This window comes from Cricetulus griseus, chromosome 3 (genome assembly GCF_003668045.3).
Source record: "Cricetulus griseus strain 17A/GY chromosome 3, alternate assembly CriGri-PICRH-1.0, whole genome shotgun sequence".
Taxonomy (NCBI): Eukaryota; Metazoa; Chordata; class Mammalia; order Rodentia; family Cricetidae; genus Cricetulus; species Cricetulus griseus.
The window spans coordinates 74,429,316-74,452,168 of record NC_048596.1 but is presented as its reverse complement, the minus strand read 5'-3'; the positions used below and the strand labels follow the sequence as shown (position 1 = coordinate 74,452,168).

At 51.1% G+C, this 22,853-nt stretch overlaps 2 protein-coding genes across 3 annotated transcripts; both read right to left on the bottom strand.

Annotated features, from left to right (window-relative positions):
- Nucleotides 1–7,066: 7,066 nt before the first annotated feature.
- On the bottom strand, nt 7,067–12,872 carry Lat (linker for activation of T cells). Of its 2 annotated transcripts, XM_027404687.2 has the most exons (12): nt 12,090–12,872; nt 11,860–11,887; nt 11,719–11,753; nt 11,414–11,501; nt 11,210–11,274; nt 11,097–11,126; nt 10,948–11,011; nt 10,784–10,878; nt 7,825–7,887; nt 7,664–7,726; nt 7,475–7,579; nt 7,067–7,311 (listed from the first exon to the last, which is right to left on the bottom strand). In XM_027404687.2, the coding sequence occupies exons 1-11, from the start codon at nt 12,190–12,192 to the stop codon at nt 7,482–7,484; spliced, it is 732 nt and encodes a 243-aa protein (XP_027260488.1). In that variant the 5' UTR covers nt 12,193–12,872; the 3' UTR covers nt 7,067–7,311; nt 7,475–7,481. The 2 variants fall into 2 exon arrangements, with proteins under 2 accessions (XP_027260488.1, XP_035298119.1); XM_035442228.1 differs by lacking the exon at nt 11,097–11,126 and having other exon boundaries at nt 11,719–11,887.
- Nucleotides 12,873–12,998: 126 nt separating this feature from the next.
- Nucleotides 12,999–20,786, bottom strand: Spns1 (sphingolipid transporter 1 (putative)). Its single transcript, XM_027404686.2, has 12 exons — nt 20,201–20,786; nt 20,038–20,103; nt 18,132–18,268; nt 16,957–17,108; nt 16,800–16,866; nt 15,753–15,898; nt 15,360–15,515; nt 14,860–15,049; nt 14,449–14,514; nt 14,140–14,238; nt 13,677–13,848; nt 12,999–13,340 (listed from the first exon to the last, which is right to left on the bottom strand). Exons 1-12 carry the CDS (start codon nt 20,439–20,441, stop codon nt 13,246–13,248), a joined length of 1,587 nt encoding a protein of 528 aa, XP_027260487.1. The 5' UTR covers nt 20,442–20,786; the 3' UTR covers nt 12,999–13,245.
- Between the last annotated feature and the right edge of the window lie 2,067 nt (nt 20,787–22,853).

The window sequence follows — 22,853 nt, the reverse complement described above, 5'->3', positions numbered from 1 at the left end:
AAAATCACTCAAATTCTCTGTGTTCTAATTTCCACACTTCCAACACAGAGTTAATAAGAGGAGCTACCTCACTGGGTTTTAAGATGAAAGCAGTGGGACATGTCACAAAGTGTCACCATAGTAAGTTCACCACAGTGAGTGTGGGAAGACTGAGGGGAAAGAGTGGGATGGGGTCCAGACCTCTCTCCTGCTCCGGGCACCTCCCCTCTGACCTCAGCCAGGCCCAGTTGGTCAATCCCAAGTATCTGATCACCCACCACAAGCTGTCTTCTAACACCCTCAGCTGTTCCAGTCAGGCCCCTTGACTTAATTTGATGGGTCTCATCCACAGAGGGAAGAAGGAAGATCTGCAAAGGAGGCTGGTAGCAAGACCCCTCTGCTTTGCATGACAGCTAAAAGATGCTGGGCTCCTGACCCTCCCCCTCCCAGCACCCCCAAGGCATTATCTCCTGGCAGCAGCAGCAGCTGAGCCTCCTGGTATCTTTCTGATCCCCCAGATTTCCGGTTCCCCAAAGACAGCTCAGGATGTGGGGAAGGAGGGGCAGGGAGAGGGGGAGAGCAAGCAAGAGAAAGGAGAGAGAGAGAGAGAGAGAGAGAGAGAGAGAGAGAGAGAGAGAGAGAAAAGAGGAAAATGGAATGACGAGAGAGAGAGAGAGAGAGAGAGAGAGAGAGAGAGAGAGAGATGGAATGACCACTACCAAGGAACAGTGACAGACACTCAAGAGGGAAAATGCTTCCAAGACAGAAGCAGACAGACAGAAAGACAGAGAGAAACAAAGCATACAAGAAGAGACCATAGTTGTGGTAAATACACCCCTGCCATTCCAGTACTGGGAAGGTGGAAGCAAGAGGATCAAAAGTTCAAGGTTGCCAGGAGGGCAGTTGCCTTTAATCCTAGCACTAGGGGCAGGGCAGGCAGATCTCTGAGTTCAAGACCAGCATGGCTTACATATAGAGAGTTTCAAGCCAGCCAAGGCTACATACTGAGACCCTGTCTCAAAAAAAGGAACAACAACAGAAAGTTCAAGGTCGCCCTCATCCTCAGCTTGGTGAAGTTAAGAACCAGCCTGGGCTTCAGCAGTCTCAAAGAGAAAAAAAAGAGTCAGAAAGATGACACACATACAAAGGGAGACAGAGGCAGAGGCGGGGACATCGAGAACGAGACAAAACCGAAAGCAGTCTGTGGGAGAGGGAGAGAGGAGAGCTTGGGGTGCGGGGTGTTGCAGGGACCCAGAAACAGAGAGAAAATTAGTAAGCTCGTGAGGCTGGTGGGAGAGGGTGAGAAATGCTTAGCACCTACCAGGTATGCAAGGGGGAGGGGTAGTCCAGAGGCTCAGTAAGAGGACAAAGAACCCTGCCATCTTCCTCAATGCACTAGGGACTCATCAGCCCCCACCACCACCACCTCACCTGCTCCAGGGTACTAATGCTCTAAGTACCCACCCCACTGAGCTCACAGCATGTGTCCTGTGTCCTGGAGAAGTCCTGTGTGGGAGGCATAACACAGAGGGAGAGGGTCCTGGGAGCCACTCCAAGGGACAAGCCAATGAGAGTGTGGTGGGTGAGAAAGGGGATATTCAAAGTAAGACTGTCCCTGAACTACTCCTGGAGGGAGAGCCACAATCCTGACTAAGCCTGACTGTTCTCTCTGAGCCGCTTTCCTCGTTGCCAGACAGCACCATAGAGAAGCTACCCAAGGATGAGCATCTGAACAGAACATATAGAGAACGTAGGGCGCTGCACATGGCATATGGCAGGTGCCTGAAGCCAGGGCCCTTACTGAGGCTGACAGCATCCTGTCTTTGTGAGTCAAGACTCTTTCATTTACAAATAGCAGACACACACCCAAAGCCCATCTAGACCAAAGACTGGTGCTGGAGAACCACGTCAGATAGCAGTAATTACATGGGTGGGCCTGACCTCTTCCCAGGGAAGATCCAGGCCTTGGCGGAGTTCTCAGGAACCTGCCTCCCTCACCTCCCCATGTGGTCTGCTCCTTGCTGCCCATCCTCTCATGGTGGTCCCTAGAGCTCCAGGCCTGTGTCCTTTTGAGTGGTCTCAGAGAGAAAAAGTGTCTTCCTGTGTGTCTGGCAGAACTAGCCGGCTGTAGTTAGTCTTTTGATTTGGCGTGTTTTTTCCTTTGCCAACATGTAACGGTACACAGCTCCCCTTCCTCTACCTCCCAGCCAAACTGTGTTTCTGTTAATAACTGTGGAGTTAGCTGCATGACCTTAAAAAAACCATTTAAACTCCAGGGCCTGTTTCCTTGTCTACAGAACGGGGGTCCTATGAGTGCAGCGTAATCACGGTAAGTGGAACACTTACACACACACACACACACACACACACACACACACACACACACACGTCGCAGCAGTAGAGCACCTGGTTTTCTTCAGATGCCTTCACATTTCTAGTCTCTCTGAGTTCTGGGTAGTACATGGGCAAGCCTAAGCTAGTCAGCACATGGGAGTCCTATCAGCCAGTGATTGGTTCAAAGGAGTCATGTGTCTCAATGAAGACCAATCAGGATAATTTTAGTGTTTCTGCTGGAGAGGCCCAGACGATTTCATGGGATGCAAGAAGGATGTGGTCTCTAGAGCAGACAAAACCATCACATGACCACACAGGGAAAAGCTGTGAGAAGACGAACCAGCAGGGAAGAACTGAGAGCTGGGGAGGTGACTGAGTGGGTAAATTGCTCGATCTAAGCATGAGGGCCTGAGTTCAGATCCCAGCATGTATATAAAAATATAGGTGTGGTGGCGAACTGGTGACTCTGAAAGACAATCATCAACCAGGCTCTCCTTGTGCCTCCCAGCCACAGCCAACCAATCACTGTGGTCCCTGGATTATATGGCCATTTCTCTGCTAGCCCACAGCCTCCTCACACTCTCCCACCTCTAGGCCATTTGCCTCCCCTAGTCAGCCTCCACAGCAACTAATGCAGAGATAGCTGCTAAAACAAAAACTTGGCCATGTCATCCTGGGTTCCACAGCCTCCAGAAACCACCCAAGAACTTGGGATGAAGCTGTCAGCCTGCTCAACCCCTCTGTCTGACCTCATGTCTCTTGTGGAATAATCTTTTTGTACACTGTGAAGAAGATATGTCACTCAGATTGGTTTAATAAAGAACTGAATGGCCAATAGCTAGGCAGGCTTTCCAGGCACATAGGATGCTGGGAAGAATGGTGGAGTCACAAGGAGATACAGAGGATGCATGACATGTAGGAGATGAGGTAACAAGACATGAGCTACATGGCAGCCTATAAATTAATTGAAATGGGTCAGTTTAAGTTATAAGACTTAGTTAGAAACAAGCCTGAGTTATTAGCCAAGCTTTCACAAATAATAAATAGGTCTCCATGTTGTGATTTGGGAGCTGGATGGCAGGACAGAGAAAGACTACTACACATGCTTGTGCTTTTTCCAGGATCCTAATGTGGTATTTCTTTAGTTCAACAGCACCTCAGGGTCTTAGTATATGTTGCCCCTAAAGCCTGGAGCACCTTGGGCAATTCATCCAATTGTCACAAACCAACCAATGACACTCACTCCCATGGCTGCTTATGCCACACACTACTTACCTACTATTCCTTTGAAATGTTACTTTCTTTCTACAAGCTACTTTTTATAGGCCCAAATGCTATGTATCAGGAGGGAAGGATTGAAGGCAGCTTATGTTAAAAAGGGGTTATTCTTAAAATGCTGGCAACTTTCTCTGAAGCAGCCCAAGTCAAGTCTCTTACAGGTCCAAGGTTACTTTTGCCATGGCCCCTGAAAGATCTTGTTTTTGTTTTGTGTTTATTTGGTTTGTTTGTTTTTCAGACAGGGTATTGCTATGTAGACCTAGCAGACCTGGAACTTGCTCTGTAGACCAATCTGGCCTTGAACTCACAGGCTCTGCCTGCCTCAGCCTCCCAAGTGCTAGAGTTAAAGCCATACACCATGCCCCGGCCCTTGATTTTAATTATGAAATCACTCAGATCTGAAAACACAAGACTAATTATCAAACACTTGTGGAACCCTGACCCATTAAAATGTTTTGGGGAAGACAGAGCTAGGGAATGAGTTCAGAATTTCCCTCATGCACAAGTGGTCTACCACTGACTACCCCGGGCAAAACTGCACAGTTCACTGAGGTCTTTGTCGAACCCACATCTCAGTTCTCTCCCTCCACCCAAGGTAACACTGTCCTGAATTTGGTATTCTTCCCTCCTACACACCTGCCTTGATACACCACATATGTGTGTCCCTGAACAACGCAAAGAACATCCCTAATCCAAACATCTAAAACCCGATATACTCCAAAATATAAAACATTCCGGCTGGGCGTTGGTGGCGCATGCCTTTAATCCCAGCACTCGGGAGGCAGAGGGAGGCGGATCTCTGTGAGTTCAAGGTCAGCCTGGTCTCCAGAGCGAGTGCCAGGATAGGCTCCAAAGCCACTCAGAGAAACCCTGTCTCGAAAAAACCAAAACCAAAACCAAAACAAAAACAAACAAACAAAAAAACATTCCAAGTGCTGACATGATGTGCTGAGCAGAAAATCCACTTGTGACTTCATGGAGTCGGTTTCAGTCAAATGCAAGTACATTCAAAATAATGTATAAAGCTGCCCTCAAACTATGTGTAGAAGATGTATACAAAATATAAGAATTCCATGTTTACATTTGGATCTCAGTCCCAAGATAGCCAAACATTCCAAATTAAAATAATAATAATAAATCCAAGCAGAGGCAGATGGATCTCTGTGAGTTCAAGGTCAGAGTTCCAGGGCAGCCAGGGCTAAACAATGAGATCCTGTCTAAACAAATGAAACCAAGTCAGCATGGAGCTCCCGGCAAGGGTCCCACAACCCATTTCACATCTTTAACCGCTTTCACATGACTGCTTGACTGCCTTGATGCATGCATGTTCTGCCAGCGATGTCTCTCCTGCTGATGGCATCCCGCCAGTGATGACATCCTACCCACCAGTGACGGCATCCCACCCGCCAGTGACGACATCCCACCCGCCAGTGATGGCATCCCACCCGCCAGTGACAGCATCCCGCCATGATGGCATTCCACCCATCCACCATCACTGGGTCCCTCTTTCATTTCCTGCTGTGGCCACTACAATACTGCTCTGTATAGCTCATGCCCGTACACCCACTGAGCTGGTAAAAGTCCTACTAAGTAAGCAAAAGGGCCTCCCTGTCTTTGGCTTTACCACTTGTTGCTAGATTGTTAACCAAGGTTGTTCTGCCAATTTGCCTCTGTAAGTAAACTGCTGTAGGTGTCTCTGCCTATTCATCCTGCCCACACCACCCAAATAAAAGGATCTAAACCCATTAACTTATGCTGAGGCTTCCCAGACCCTCCCTCTTCAGTCTGCTGCAGCTGGATAATCTGTAGGGCTTCCCTGTCTTCAGCTGTTGTTGGCACTTTGCAAAATAACCAGAATAAAGAGGCTACCAAGAAGCATTGTGGTAACTCTGGAGGCCTAGACTGACCTTACTGGCTGTGCATCTTTGAGCAAGTTAGCTCACCTCTCTGAGCCTGTTCTCTTACCTACAAAATGTAGACACTAGCCATAACTGTCAACAGGAAAGCCACAGTGATTATGGGATGGGGGGGGTGGTACCCAGAGCTCAGATTACTTCACAGCCAGAGAGAACCACTAACTCTGTGTATCCATCAAAACAGCGTTGGTTACACAACAGACACTCCAAGCCAGTTGCTGACACACTGTGATTTACTGGCCCACATGACCCAGAGGTTGTAGAGGTCATCTTGCTCATGTGTGATTAGACTCAGGAAAATGGTCATGTTTAAACCACCTTTCTCCTTTCCGTGGCTTCATTCACAGGCAAATGGGCTCTCCTGAACTACATCCTTCTGGCCCAGTAACAACTGGGATCAACAGGCAGCAGGGACCTGAACCATTGTGCAAGGCAGGAAAGGACTAGCTCACGTCCCAGGATGGAGAGCTGGGTTGGCGCCTCTAAACCCACACAGAATGGAACTGGGACAAGAGTGGGTCCTGAAGGAGGCCAGGAGGAAACTCCCAGAACACAGGCGATGGAGCCAGGCCAGGCGAATAAGCACACTCACCAGGCCATTCCCACTTCCAGCCTGAGTACGCTGGCCCTGTAGTGAGACCCGCAGGCGTGTCGTCACATGGCAGCACTGACACGTGCTGGCTGCACCTGAACTTCAGCTGCCTTAGACACTTTGGTGCGGGGTAAGATATGTTCCCATTGTGTGTACCAGGCTGGCTTTTAAACTCGTGGGCTCCAGAAATCCTCCCACTCGACCCTTGAGCAACTGAGACTGCCAGTACACACCACTGTGTCTGACTTGCTCAGACCACTCTAGTTATTTCACAGAGAACCATGCAAAAGACAAGAACCAAGACACCTACGGAGGTCATCAGGGCCAGCCCTTTGTTTTACAAGTGGAAGGAATGAGGGTCACCAAGGTAGGGTCTTGTTGCTGACACATACTCTCTACCTAGTGGTGCCCTGCACCCTGCTCTGCCAACTCTCACAATAAACAGCTGCACATCCATTAACTACCTTACGAGATACATTCTCAACCCCAGCAGGGCCAGGCTGGGTCAGAGGTCTCACTCAGAAAATGGCTAAGTCCAAGTCATTGTCTGTTGTCACTTACAGCATTTAACCAAGACTGTTGCGAGTGTGGTAGGGCCCCTGTGGAGGAGGGAGAGCCACAAACAGACAGAAAGACAGAGCTATCCAGACACTCTGACTGCAGATTTGTACACACACACACACACACACACACACACACACACACACACACACCTAGACCCATAGGTCAGTCATGTATGCCCACATTCACAAATATCCCACAAAGAAAAGGGCAGCTCTCAACACAACACTACCTTACACAGCCTTCCAGGACCCCAAAACCAACAGGGCTGCTGACAGCTATGCATATTGGTACACACCTGTAATCCCAGCACCAGGGAGGCAGGATGATCACCCACAAGTTCAAGGTCAGCCTTATGTACGCAGCAAGACCCTGCCCCATTAAAAACAAAACAAAACAACAAAAGGAAGACTTTGGGCCATAATGGCCTTTATTCCACAACAGAGTCAGACAGGAACTAGATTCATTCTCAGGCTTCATCAGAAGGTGCTGAATACTGGGGATACAGACTGGACTCCAAAGTGACAATAAGTTAGGGGAGATTCTCAGACTGTTGAAAAGGCAGAGGTCGAATGGGACTCCTTTAGAGCCACTCCCAGCTGCTCAGTTCTGCCCTCCCAGCAAGGCTAGTTCCAGGACAGACGGCTGCAGCTGAAACACAACAGGGCAGGGGAGACAGGGAGGACAGAGTCACTGAGTCATGAAACCAGTCGCTATCCAGAGCCACAAGGTATGTGCCTGACCTCTGGGGGTGGCCAGGAAGGGAGTCCTGGAGAGAAGGCCCAAGGCAGGGGTGAGGACAGAGTCCACTCACCAGGCTCTCAGTTAAGTTCCTGCAGATTCTCATAATCGGGGGCTTCCTCTCCCTCCACTCCCTCCTCTTCTCCTTCATCTTCCACAACCTGGGACTTCATGGTGTCTGGGAGGGAAAGGCAGAGGGAGATTGGTGTTCAGCCTGCAGGCTATCTGCTCAAGGCAGCTCCCCTTACACCTTGGTACACACCCAGCTCAGCCCCGGTCACCGGCTGCAGCTCCTGGGACACATTCACGTACTCCCGGCTGCCATCTGTGGAGGACAGATCAAGAGGGACAGTCGTGTGAAGGGCAGGACTGCGTGGAGGGTGGGAAGGGGCTGTGGGCCACACACGGAACACAGTCACCTACCCAGAGATGCTTCTGCACTTTCCTCGCTCTCAGGGACGTTCACATAATCCTCACCCGACTCCACTGTAGGACAGCATTGCAGTGCAGTTACTAGAAGACTCTCAGACAGGCACTGGTTCCCAGAGGCCCCCCAGGTTTCCAAACACAGCCTTCCCCTGAAGCAGTCCCACAGGATATAGAAAGAATGTTCAAGAAAAGCAAGGGGGAGAAGCCTGGGCAAGGGCAAGGGCCACAGGGGACAGGGATCCACTGGGGAAATGAAACAGTGACAGTGCAGGACTCTGGCAGTACAGCTGGGAGCAGGGATCAAAGGAGCTCAGAGTACAGACATCTTGGTGGCATGTGGAAGAGAAGACACACTTGGTCCAGATGGTGTCCTCTCTTCATCAGACCTGTCTCGCCACTGCCCACACTGTACCTTCCCAGGCCCACGCATATCACTCGCTATGTTACATGGCTTTTTGCTTTCTGGTTTCACAGTTGCCTGGTTTCTGTATGATCATGTAGACAGGCTGGGCTTTGGAGCCAACTATTCTAGTTCAAATCCCAGCTCCAGCACCAACCAGCTACATAACCTCAGATAAGTTACTTAAACACTCTGTGCCTCTCAGTTTCCTTATCTGCAGAATAAAGTTCATAACAGGACCTGCCCCGAAGGACTATTGTGAGGCTTGAAACAGTAAATTGTAAAACAGAGCTTGCCATACACAGTGTGCTACCAAGTATCTGCTAATAAACATGCTGGGCATGGTGACACATGCTTGTGGTCTCCAAAGACTGAGGCAGGAGCAACTTGAGCTATGGGCTTAAAAGCCAAACCGGGCATCACAATAGCAAGACTATGTCAATTAATCAATCAATCAGTCAGTCAGTCAGTCAGTCAGTAAATAGAAATGAATTAAACCCTAGCATAGTACAGAGACAGAAGTGAGGGGCAGGAGGGGAAGGGGTAGTCAGCAGAGCACCCAGGAACTGTGAGGTTTAATGAGTTATATCTACTACACAGGTATAAAATAGGTCCTCAGTTACCATAGATCTTTTATCATCTCTGTGCGTGTGCTATGCAGACTCACAATCCCATGAACACATGGAGGCTTTATCCACCTCCGTCCCTTGATACAGGGCCTCTAGCTGAACTTAAAATTAGTCATTTTGCCCCTAGCAATGATTCTTTTATCACTACGAATTTGCTGGACTGACTCACTAAATCCCTAACATAATCCAGCAGACATATCCAGGAAATGAGTGAGGGGATGGATGGATGGATGGATGGATGGATGGATGGATGGATGGAAAGAATCAGTCTCAGGATTCAGGAGAGAAATGACAAATTAGAAATATGGACTACAAATGGAACCAGAGGTCAGGTGTGGTGGAACATGCCTATAATCCCAGCACCCAGTAGGCAGAGGGAATTGAATCTCTGAGTTAAAGGCTGGACTAGTCTACAAAGTGAGCTCCAGGGCAGCCAGGGCTACACAGTGAGATTCTGCCTCAAACAAAACAAAACTCACAAAACAAACATAGGCAAGGTACAGACATAATATTCCAGGGTAAATACAGAAGGCTGGGTATTCCTGAATTAAAACTCTAAAATTGAGAATATTCCAAAATCCCAAACCTTCTAAGTACTGGTGAGAGGTAACAAGTGGAAAATTCCACATCATGAAATTTTGGTTTCATGCAAAACATTAATTAAATTTTGCATAAACTTCCTCCAGGGCTGAGCATGGTGGCCTTTAATCCCAGCACTCGGGAGGCAGAGGCAAGCAGAGCTCTGTGAGTTCAAGGTCAGCCTGGTCTCCAGAGCGAGTGCCAGGACAGCCAGGGTTATATAGTGAGACCTTGCCTCAAAAAAAACAAAACAGAACAAAATCCTACTTTCAGACTATATATACACACATAGAGTGTGTATATAAATATATATGGTATATATAAAAATAAATGAATTAATTCCATGTTTAACCTTGAGTTCTACCCACAACAGAATTCATTGTATGTCTATAAATATCCCCAAATCTGTGTGTATGTGTTTCAGGTAAGGGACAGCTGTGATATACAGAGAGAAGAGGTAGAAAACTGAAGATCACCAAACCCTAGGGAAAGTCCAGGAAAAAAAAAGCAAGAAGGAAAAGAGACCAAAGCAAAAAATGCAGCCCAAGAGAAACAAAGACCACATGGTAAAGCAGAAGGAGCTTCAGTGAGAGAGTGTGAGTGAGTGAGAGACAGGCCTACAGAGACAGAGAGAGAAACAACCTCCAACCAAAGACCTTACAGATACATTAGACGATATCACTTCCATGAAACAAGAACAGGGTACTTAATAAAAAGGACACCAAGCTGGGCAGTGGTGGCGCACGCCTTTAATCCCAGCACTCGGGAGGCAGAGGCAGGTGGATCACTGTGAGTTCGCGACCAGCCTGGTCTACAAGAGCTAGTTCCAGGACAGCCTCCAAAGCCACAGGGAAACCCTGTCTCGAAAAACCAAAAATAAATAAATAAATAAATAAAAAAGAACACCAAGAATCGTCCCTCTCCCTCCCCAAAAAAGAGTTTTCCGACAAAAGAAAAGAATTTTTCTTTTCTTTTTGTTTGTGGTAGTGCTGTTTTGGTTTTTGAGACAGGGTCTCACTGTATTGTCCAGGCTAGCCTCAAAGCCAACCCTCCTACCTAGATCCCTCGTGCCAGGGTTAAAGGCGCATGCCTACACATCCAGCTGAGAAATACGATTTCAGTGGAAAGGTTAAAGAAGAGTCAGGGAATTTCTTAGACAACAGATAAAATGATAAGACAAAGAGGGAGGGAAGGCAAAAGGAAAAGCAAGGTGATCAGAAGTGAGGAGCAGGAAGTCCAAGATCTGAGGGAGGAAATGGAAGGGTGGCGATCGCAGAAATGAGAGGGAAGAGAGGCATAGCCGGCGGCACATGGCGGAAGGAGGTAGTCAGAGACCCTAACTCACTGGAGAAGGCGCTGTCTCGGAGACCAGGGTTGCTGGGCACGGGAGCAGAGGAGACGACAGGAATGGCGGCAGGGGTGCTGTCAGGAAGCACCTCTCTGGAAGGAAGGGATGAGGAGGTAAGAAAGGGCACCAACTTCCACTCCCACCTCCCACCCCCCACTCACAGGTAGCCCTCATTGGGGTAGTCATCCTCATCTTCATCTTCAGCCGCATTCTCACAGGCTGGCTCTATGAGGAATGAGAGAGAAGTCAACGTGACCTGGGATAGACCCAGCCTCCCCACCCCACCCAGTACCCCAGACCCTAGACCCACCCTGGTTCTCGTAGCTCGCCACACTGTTGGCTTCAAAGAGAGAGGGAGAGGAAGATGGAGTCAGCTGAGGCTGCACACCCTCTCCCCAGCCCTCCAGCCCTGTACGCCCTTACCATCATCCGAATCCTGCCGGGAAGACGGCATCTGATGGGAACCTCCAAGGGGCTGTGGGGATCTCCTGGAAGTCAAGGGTCAGGGACCAGGTCTAAGTAGGAATCTGGGGGCAAGAGGGGTTACAACAGGGAAAAAGCCACCCCCCCATCCTAAAAGGTAAGGAGGCACAATGGATCAGAGGGAGGGAGCTGAGGGGTACTCACGGAATGGGGAGCAGGTCTGGCTGCCTCAGGGGTGGGAAGGAAGTAACAAGAGGATAGGAAGTGGCAGTTGTTCGGGGGAAGCCTGTTTCTGAGGACATAGAACCAAGCTTGAGGGAATTACTCCAGACAACCCCCCTGCGGGTGACAAGGCCTCTAAGGACAGATGTACCCCTAAAAAACATGTGCTAAACAGGCATGGGGGCTCCAACTTTCCCCCAACCCAGGCAATAGTCCTGCAGGCATCTTAGCGGGACAAAGGCACACTCCCAAGAACCCTCAAAGAAGGCCAAGGACACTGAACTCACGAGATGGTTTGATGAGGATGCTCCGTGGATAAAAACTGGCAGGAAAGAGGCAGCTTAGGTACAGGGCCAAGAGGGCCCCAGCCCCAAGCCCTTCATCAGAACAAAGGGAAGACACACAGGGAAATGGGACTGCACACTCACCTCTCTGTGGAAGCACTGTCATAGGAGACTGGAAGAGAGAGAGCCAATGAGGCAGGATCAGAATGCACTGGGAGCAAAGACAGTCCCATCCCGTCCCGTCCCGTCCCGTCCCGTCCCGTCCCCCCCAGGCAGGACTGAAGTATGGACAATTAGAGGAAGCCGGGGGCTGGGGAAGGCATGGGGATCCAATGGTGTGCCTAGCATCTAGTACTCCACAGCTCCCCACTTACCTGGCAGCTCACGGCAGCGCACACACAGGGCAGCCAGGAGCGTGACCAGGACAGGCAGCAGCAGGAGGCCCAGCCCCATGGGGCTCAGAGTGTCTGCTTCCATCTGCAGAGCACCTGGCCCAGGCCCTGCTGCACTGCAGCCCCTCTAGGCAGAGTGGCAGCAGGGGTGTGGGACTGAGTGGGCCCCAGCCTGGGATCCAGTGGCAAGCAGCTGTGTCCTCCTTTGGGGTTCAATGACCCCCACTTCCTTGCTAGACTGAGTTGAGCTCAGTGCTGGAAGAGGCTAGTCCTAAAGCCTGAGCTGGGGCCTGTGCCCCAGCTACCAGCAGCACGATCCCTGTGCCCAGCTGTACCTGCCCCTTTCTTGCTCCCCGCTTGCCTGCCTCTCCTCCTCACCACCCGCGTGCGACAGGAAGCTGTGGTGAGGGCAGGAAATCATCAGGCTCCTCAGCCGGCTGCGCCTGCCCCCTGCCCACTCACCCCCACCCAGCTGTGGGAAGGGGGAGGAGGCAGAGGGACCTTGTGAAGGAAAGGTCTGAGGCTGCAGGATGAGGCAACTGCTCCACTAGGAAGGCAGACACATGCCAACCAGGCCAGCTGTGGCCTCCCCATCTCTGAGCACAAGAACTCTAATGAGGTTCTGCCAGGGACTGTGTGGAACAAGGGCAGCACTGCCTCCACCTCCCAGGCTTGCTTCTGGGAGAACAACTTCCAGGGGACCACAGTGACTCACGGTCACACCGAACCAACTCACTCAGAAAAGAGCAGTCCTCCTTCTAGATGGCCCAAGCGCAGAAGACAGGGACTTACCCACAGGGTGACCCGACTGCCCCTGGTAAGTAAGTCCTGAGACCACAGACATTCCCTGAAGCCAATGGCACCCGCAGAGAGACAAGCAGCCAGTCATAGTCTGCTTACAAATTTTATTCCATTACAAATAGCACCAAACCCCTTGGGCTGCCCTAATAGACAGGACAACCCCCACTTCTGGAACCCCATCTCTTCCCTGGGCTGCCCATGTAGTGTTTGGGAGCTGGGACATATCCCAGGGCTTCTTCCTTGGACCTGGACCTGGTGATGGCTTCTGCCTGGGCACCTCCCAGGGTGGGCCCAGGGCCAGCTGTGGTGAACCTGTGGCTGGGTGAGCAACAGCTCCTCAGATGAGCACGCTGGACACAGGGACCCGGGTAGAACGGCCTCGCTGAGGCACCACAATCCGGTCATCTGAGGGTCCTGTCTCATGCAACAGACCTGTGGGGAAGGGGTCGGAGCCAAGGCCAGTCACATAAAAGCCATCAAGGGGACAGGAGACAAACAGGCAGAGGGGCATAGACGAGACAGCAGCAAGAGTCCTCAGAACTGTGTATAGACAGAAAGCCTGATGATACACTTTAAGACAGACTGAAAGCTGAGTGGGATGGTACTGGGAAGCTGGTACTATCAACCCTGGCAGGTGGCTGGCAGCATGGGCCTGGGTGGATGGGACAGCTGTGGACTAAGAGATGTGGGGCGCATACCTGTGAGCCAACAGATGGACAGACTGACAGGTGATACTGTGAATATGGGGTGACAGTGGCCCTCACTGACCCTGCATGTGGAGTTGAGCCCGTCGGCGGTCATCCTCAATGAACATGGCAGTGCCCAGGAAGGCCGCACCACCCAGTGCACCAACAAAAGCGCAGAGCATGAGCGAGAACTGCAGGGCCCGGAACTCAGACAAGAAGGAAGCAGGCCAGCTCCGTCGGAGGCGGTCAGAAATCTGCTAGGACAAAAAGAGTCAGAGACCCAGGGACGGAGAGGCCTGAACACCAAGAAAATGAAAAATGGAGCCTAGAAAGAGGAATGGTTTGAATCACAGGGTGAGACCCACAGCCCCACAGGTAAAACCTTTACCCAGCTTCCTTCCCAACCACCAGAGGCGCTAAGGGTGAAAGAGCCACAGGTGGCTATTGCCTCAGTAGGTCAGACTATCCCATCCACCAGCCATCTGCCAGAGTAGGGAGTACCAGGTCCCGATACCATCCCAGCCCAATCACGGGACAGTACTCACTAGACCAATGAGGTAAGGGCTCCCAGCATCACCTAGCAAATGGGACAGCACGATCTGGAAGGCCTCAGCAGTGGAGCGTCGAGTTGGGATCACCACATACTGGGGGGAAGGGGAGATTCAGTAGGGGTCCCAGAGAAAACAAGGCCAAAGCCCAATGTGGGCCCAAGGCAGGCCCAGAGTCCCCTCCGTGGCTGGTCTCTGAAGTACACATGTGGCAGAAGTTTGAAGGGGAAAGGCCAGGATTCAGATCAAGTGTCATCTCCTGATCCTGATAGCCCTGCTCCCTTCAGCCTCTACCCAGCTACTCACCAGTAGGATGTCAGCCACGATGGCCCAGTTCATGGACAACAGGGTCTCCCCAATAAAGATAAAAATCTGGATGGCGGAAGAGGGAGGGAATCACATGACCAGGCTTATTAGCTCACTTAGTCCCCATCATATCCTGTAAGGCAGGCGCTAGCCTCAGTACCACTTTACACCAGAGGAAACAGAGGGGTCATGCTGCTTTGCCAGTGGCACCCAGCTGGGAAGGCCCAGGGCTGAGATTTGAAAGGAGGCATTCCACCTTCAGTCTGCCCTGAACTACTCTGCTGGCTGACCCTGCACATGGAGTTAGCTGCTGGCAGCCATCTTCAGTGGACATGGTGGTACCCAGGAAGGCCATACCACCCTCCTGTCCCCATGCAAAAATACCCACTAGACCCCTGGAATCTCACTCACGTAGGTGGCCACGATGCTACCTCGGGCACAGGCCAGGGACAGGAAGAGGAAAGGCGCGGAGCCCAGGAGGCCAGCAGCACAGACCAGTGGGTCAGCCCGAGGATTGAAGCGGCGAAGGCGGCGGCTGATCTCCACACCCAGTCCCACACCCAAGACTCCAGTCAGGCATGTGATGAGTCCAAAGATGAGACTAGGGGTGAGCCCAAAGATGAGACTCCCTCCCTGGTGTATTCTACTGCAGGCACACGGGAGCTACTCCTCCCGTAAAGCCCTCTGACCCAGCGAGGACAGCCCACCCCAACTGTCCTCATACCCAGATCCATCCAGCACAGAACCCCAGAGCCAATGTGTTACCTTATCACATGGTTCTCAGAACCGGAAACTGACACTCCAAGAGTGGAGGTAGCTGGTAGAGTCAGAATTCAAACTCTCCTGGTCTGAATCTGGATTCCCCTTATGTCCCCCACATGCAGTCACCCCACCTAGCCCTTCCCACGTACCTGTCAGAGGAAGAACACGAGTCTCCAGGGAGACAGGGCAGGGTCTCTCCTAGAACAACACGGGAGCGCAGCAGGAATGCTGGGGCCCAGAGAGCCAGGGAGCCGGTGACAAAAGCCACGGCAGTGAAGCCGAGGGAAGACAGGACGAAACTAGGACTGCAGACATTGGGAGGAAGTCAGAACCATGGGTGTGCCCTCTCCTCCCTCCCTGGCTTATTCTACTGTCGGAAGTTGGATGTGACCTATGCCAGTGTCTCAGGCAAATGCCACAAGCAAGAAGCAATGCCTGGGTCTCTGGCCCTAAACATGGCCGCCTGGCAGGACACAAAACTTGACCTGTTAAAGACTCTAGCCTGTGAAGGCCTGAGATGTGGAAGAAAGGGGTAAACTCACTTTCGTGCCAGCGCCTTCAGATCTGCCCACCATGAGGTGGGGCTCAGGGGTGGGGAACCTGAGTGCCGCTCCACAGCTCCCCTTGGGGGCTCTTGTACCACCAGGAACAGCAGTAGAACAGCCACAACTCCCAGACCTGGTGTCACCTGGAGAAAGAGCAAGCTTTGGGGTACAGGGCAGGGGTATACTGAACCTCTGGAGCCACAGAGCAAGGAGGTCAGACAGTTCAGCTCCCCAGGTCTTAAACTCCATATGGGCTGGTTCAGAGATGGAGAGACTGGGACCTGAGAAGGTTTGCTACGGGGGACATCCTATTTTTACAGGCCTACATCTGCTTCTTTGGTAACAGCACCCTGATTTTGTTTCAGGGACCCTCACCCAAATTTCCCTTACTCCATATGGTTCAAACCAGCTCTAAGGCCTAACCTAAAGGGCTGTTAATCTCCTGCCTTCCATAACTGATTACATAATGGGCACGTGAGCCACGTACATCCACCAGACACCATCTCATGACCATTGTTCAAGGATCTGAGGTGCCCAAGTTGCTCAGTTGAAAGACCATCACTTGGGACTCCCAGATAAAGCTAACATGGGAGAAGGAAAGCTAAAACACAAAGCGAGTGACTCCAGTGATGGCAAGGGAATCCTGGGCCAGCTTCACTTTCCATCAGGAAAGCTAATAGTGTCCCTTTCTGGGGCTTACAGATTCATATGTGCAATCGAGACTTTTGGCTCCCTACTGAGGACCAGGCTTGCTGTGGGCTCAGGTCAGCACAGTGAGCACTGCCACAAAAAGGGAGTGTGTGAGGCCAGAGAGCTGGCTTAGTGAGTCTTGCAGCCAAGCCTCACAACCTGAATTCAATCTCCAGGACCTTCAGGTGAAAGAGAAAGCTAGTTAACCTCTGGCTCCGACGGTCAGGCATGCATGCACGCACACACACACTTTTTTTTTTTTTTTTTTAAGAGAGTTAAAAAGGGAATATCTGCAGAGCAGAAAGGGAGATCAGTAAGAATGCTGCTTAATCCCCAAATGATAACCAGACTCACCCGCAAAGCCCAGTGCCAGTCTCCAGCCACATCCTTCACTTTGGAGCCTGCAATGTAACCTAGACCACTGTGGGAAGGCAAAGAGGAAGGGGGTCCATGTGGTCAGTCAAACACCCCATCAAGTCCTTGCCCAACATCAGACCCATGGCCTACTCACCTGCCCACAGGAATGGCAAAGTAGAAGACGCTGAGCATCCGACTCCGCTGGTCTGCCACGAAGAGGTCGGCGATCAGAGTGGGCGCAATGGTGGAGTAACTGGCCTCCCCGACCCCCACCAGGCCCCGGGTCAGGAGGAGCAGCCAGAAGCGCTGGGAAAGGAGACATGGGGGAGGTGGCATCCCACCCTGGAGCCAGGCTCCCAGGAGACCTCTCCAGCTAGTGCTGGAGGGACAGCAGGGACAGTGAGAGAGGCCTGGGTTTGGAATCACACAGACCTGGCTGGAATCCTGGTTCCACTTACTAGCTGTGACTTTGAGAAAATAACTTAACCTCTCTGAGCCTCAGTTTCCTCATCTGCAAAAGGGGAACAACAACAGTTTGTTCACAACCATACTGTGAGGGCTTTGCACTCAGTAGGTGCAAAATAAACCTTGGGTTTCTACTTTTCCCTCCCGCCTAAGACCCCCCCGCCCATGGTGAATCCTTATTTTAACTGGGGGGCTGTCTGCTTACCAAAGGCACCTGGAGCTAAGGCCAGGGCACATGATCGCCTGAGGGCACTAGGGCCTGGGGCTGAGGACAGCAGAGGGGAAGATTTCAAAGACACAAAAAAGCATCTGCCAGGGAATTGGGAGGGAAACACGTGGCATCATGTGTTTTTAGAGTTTTTGGAAGGAAGAAGTGGGTCACTGTGTCAGAGGCTCCACAGAGATCTGGCACGAATGGGGCCAGAAGGAGAGCCACATGAAGCAACCAGGAGAACACTGTTGTCGACAGAGCCGACAGAGCGGCAGGGACAGCAATTGAGGGTGGGTGAACCGAGGAAGTGCAAGCCAAGTGACAGCTGCCCCTGGCTGCTCTCTCACCCGCACTAGCACCAGGCTTAAGAGGAAGCCCAATACCAGGAAGGGAGAGGACGGCGGCCATCTGCACAGAGATCAATGGTGAAGAAAAAGCAATGCTTAGGTATGCAGTGGGAGTTAGGGGATGAGCAAAGTGATGAGTGGAAGAAAGCTCTAGAAGAAAAGTGAACAGCAAAGGGTGGGCCAGTTAACTCAGGCAATGGCAGAGACCACGGAAACTACAGAGGTACCCCCCACTCAATCCAAAATGACCCCAAAGAGCAACAGCAAATACTGATGGGAAGTGGGGAAGACAGTTCAGGGCCTCACCTCTCTGGGGATGAAGGATGACCCCAGTGTCACCAGGGACCAGAAGGCAATGCCCCCGCACATGAGGTACTTTCGATTGTACCTGTCACCCAGGTAGCCAAACACTGGTGCCAACACCATGTAGCTGGAGATGAACACTGGGGGGAAGCAGAGAGTCACAGCCTGGTCCAGGTCCCTCACTGCCCCAGCCCCCACCCCTATGCCAGTTAGGGAGCAGGGTACAGAAATGCCTAAACAGACAGTCCCCGCTCTCCTCCTCCCTGATAGAACTCCATCCCCATCCCAACCCTGTAGCCCATCAGGGCCAGGAGGATGACCCAGGCCCATCTTCCCAACTTTGCAGAACTTCCTTTATAGAATGGGTCATCCCGATGATATGTCCCTCCCTTCTACCCAGCCTAAAGCAAAATCCACATTCCACGCCACACTCACCACGCCCTATCTACCTATCTAGTCCTTTCCCTTCTCAGCACCTTCAGGACAGCCGCCAAGATCAATACCACATTAGGGCTCAGCACTTAACGTCCCTTCTATCTAGAAAATTTTCATTTCCCTGAGCGTCACAAAATTCAACTACCTCAAATGCCAACTCAGACACTTGCCCAGACTATCATACATCCCAACCCCATTTTCCTTTCTTTTTTGGGGGGTGGAGGGGTGGGGAGAAGATCTCACCACAGACTGCCCTGAGCTCACAGGAGTTCTCCAGCCCTTGCCTCCCAGGTGCCGGATTAAAGGCGTGTGCCACCACGCCTGCTCCATGCTTTCTTTCACACAACACTTACCCATCTGAAATTATCCCCGTTTTGGTTTTTTTTCTTTTTTCTTTTTTTTTTTTGGTTTTTACAGACAGGGTTTCTCTGTGGCTTTGGAGGCTGTCCTGGAACTAGCTCTTGTAGACCAGGCTGGTCTCGAACTCACAGAGATCCGCCTGCCTCTGCCCCCCAAGTGCTGGGATTACAGGCGTGCGCCACCACTGCCCATCGAAATTATCCAGTTTTAATTAACCACCTCAGGCACAGGAGGATGTCAGCTCCTGTGTGGGTCATGACTGTGAGTCTCTCTTTTAATTTACAACCTAGCACAAAACAGGTGTTCAATTCACGAGTGTTGAATGAAAAGAGGGATAAATGAAACCATCTAGGAAGATTTGCTTCTTCTCTAACTCAACACCACCTTGACCTAAGACCTCATTCTTATTTCTCCACCCTTAAGTACCTCCAGTTCCTCTTTGGCCTGGAGTAGGGAAACAAACACTTCAAGAACTGGGTTTCAAATTCCCAATCACTTATCTGCTTGTGACCCTGGGCAAATGCAAACTCTTCTCAAAGTCTGAGTTTGCTTGTGAAAACGCATGGAACTCTGTCTACTCCCCGTACAAAGCAGGGAGAACACTACTCCTGGGCCAATGGAAGGGTAAGAAGGCAAGAATGCCTTGCCAAAGTTCTATTAGGGTTACTACCACTTCTAAGGTGCACCACTAGGGCATGGTACATAGTAGGTTCTTGGAAAGAAAGGAAGGAAATGAAGACTCCCACTCCCACCCCCCAAGCAGCTCCAAGTACTCTTGCTATTATTTGCTGGTGCCTAGTACCTGCCACACAGTGCATTTCTTAGTCCTCATGCCAGTCCAAAGAATTAGTCCATTTTGTTACTAGCTTCATTCTACAGACTGGAAAAATGAGGCTTAGAGAGGGTGAGTGTGTTGCCTACCATCACATAGTAAGTAAGTAGCTGGCTCCCTCTGTAAGGGTGAGGTCCCAGCTCAATTGGACACCCCTAGAGCAGTCAAAACCAACCTCTGAGAGCTCTGGCCAACAAGCCCTCTCCAGGCAAACCTGCATGTATGTAGGCCCAGTTGCAGCAGCAAAAGGCGCATGGCTGTGTGATCAGAACCTTCACTCACCAGTCTGAATGAGGCCAGAGCTACTATCTCCGATGCTGAAGAACTGCTCGATGTCTGGAAGAACGCCTGGAAAGAAAAAACTCGGGATGAGCACGAAGAGGAGGCCCCAACCTGGAGAATTGCTCCCTTGCCCATGTCCCTTCTTCCGAATGGCAGTGCCTACCAGCCACGGTGAAGCGGTCCATGTAGTTCAGGAGGTTGATGTAACACAGCACCGCCACTATGAGGGTCGAATGGCCCTGGGACAAACCAGTGATGCGCTGCAGACCCTCGCGGTCCGGGATCTCGTGCTCCCCGGACTTGGGATTCCCCAAGGGCCCTGACAATCCCGGGTGGCCAGACGCTGGTCCGTCATCTGGGTCATCGGCTTGGCTGAGGAACGGCGCCGTGTCGGACCCAGCCATGGTCCCAGAAGAACGCAACCGCCCACGCTCCGGTCCCACCTCCGACGAAAAGAGGTTAGCGAAAGGACTGCGAGGAGTTTCCCACCGCCGGCTAGGAGCGTGCTCCGATGCACAGAGCACCACTGGGAAAAACCCTGGGCTTCGTCATTCCCTCTGGTTCCGACAGAGAGGACGCGTGAGATGCAGGTGACGTTGGGGACAGGAACAGAAAGACGAGGACCCAGTCGCTGATGTTCTTCTCACCCCGGGAAGGAATGCGCCACACTCGCTGTCGCTCAGTCCCGGCGCTGCACCACGGCCGCCGCCATGTTGCCCCAAAGCAGGTCATGTGATACCGGAGCCCGACCGGAGAAAGTCACCCGGTGCAAAGATTGGGCACGTGACCTGCCACCGACTACGGAAGCCTCCAAGGCTTCTTGGGCTCCTGCACACAGCTAAGCACCACAGCAGCTCGACGCTTGGTCCCACTTTCACCAGCAGTCCCTAGGGGGCCTCGCAAGTTGGCAAAGTCGGGCGCCTTAGATGGAATGCCCATTTATCTGATTTCTTGTGGTCACACAAGATAGTGGATCACAGAGGGTTGGAAATAACACATCTCTACAGATGCTAGTGAGAAGTTCCCGCTTTCTTCGGTGACTAGCTGATGGCTTCATTGCTCAGTAATTGTTGGATGAATAACCGGGAGCAGCTGCCCCCTTTAATTTCCCAACCATGAACTTTGACTGTGGACACTTAGATTCTATAGAGTCGGGCGTGGTGGCGCATGCCTTTAATCCCAGGAGGCAAAGGCAAGCGGATCTTTGAAACTTCAAGGCCAGCCTGGTATACATAGCGAGTTCCAGGACAGCCAAGGCTACAGAATGAGTCTCTGTCTCAAACAAAAGATTCCTATAGACTAGAAGGAAGAAGAAGCACCAGCTCTGGCCACGAAGAGTTTTCCTCCAGCAACCAAGACTGGAGTCCTCGCGCCCTCTGGTGCCTCTCCTGTAGGACAGGCAGGGGCTCAGAACCAAAAAACTGCAGCGGTTTTCTGTTTTTTTTTTTTTTTTTCCAACAGGAAAGCCAGGCAGTGATGACATATTCTTTAATTCCAGTACTTGGGTGACAGAAGCAGGGGGGGTCTCAGAATTCGAGGCCAGCCTGGTCTACAAAGCAAGTTCCCTGACAGTCAGAGCTACACAGAGAAACCTTGTCTCAAAAAAACAAACAAACAAACAAAAAAACAGGAAAACAAAAGCCAATACCACTGGGTATTGCGTTTAATCACAGCACCCGAGGCAGAGGCTTTGGCTTGGTTTTAGTTTTGCTTATTTATTTATTTATTTATTTAATTTTGGTTTTTCGACACAGGGTTCTCTGTGGCTTTGGAGGCTGTCCTGGAACTAGCTCTTGTAGACCAGGCTGGTCTCGAACTCACAGAGATCCACCTGCCTCTGCCTCCCAAGTGCTGGGATTAAAGGCATGCGCCACCACCACTGGGCTATTTATTTTTTCTTATGAGGTTTCTCTAAGTAGCCCTGACTGTCCTTTGCCTCTCTAGTGCTGGGATTAAAGGTGTGTGCCACCACCCCAGATGGCTTCTTTTTCTTAATATACACGCATTCTGAATAAAAATTATAATCCCATGAGAATGCTTTTCAATCTCACTTCCAGAACTGGAGATGTAGTTCAGTTGATATCTTATTTGCCTAGCATGGCTAAGACCCTGAGTTCAATTCTCCAGCATCTCATAAACCAGGCCAGTGGCAGGAGGCAGAGGGAGGATTGGAAGTTCAAAATGGTCCTGGATATATAGCAATAATAAGTTCAAGGTGAGATTTGGGTACGTAAGACCCAGTCTCAAAAAAAGTTAAAAATAAAAAAGTTTGAGGACTGCACTATATTGAGAGTCATAAGCCAGCCTGGACTAGATGATGATGGTGCTAAAGAAGAGAGAAAAAAGCTGGGCGTTGGTGGTGCACGCCTTTAATCCCAGCACTCGGGAGGCAAAGGCAGGCGGATCTCTATGAGTTCCAGACCAGCCTGGTCTACAAGAGCTAGTCCCAGGACAGCTTCCAAAGCCACAGAGAAACCCTGTCTTGAACCCCCCCCCCCAAAAAAAAGGGTGAAGCTGGCAGGGCTAGTGGAGCACCTCAATGGTAAAGCATGCTGAAGACCCCAGGTTTCATCCCAAGCATCACAAAACATGAAGCCAGTGGTAGAGCACCTGGCCAACCTGAGTTGGGGCCTGGTTCCCACTCTCAGCACAAAAAGAAAGCAGGAGTAACACATTGTTTCTGGCTCATTCACTGAGATGGGTGGCAGTGGGTTTCTCTGAGATATGAAACTTATTCCTTCAATAAACTTTTAGGAGGAAACACCTGTGTGTGAGATCATGAACACCAGGCTAGACATTGTTGAAAAGAATAAGAT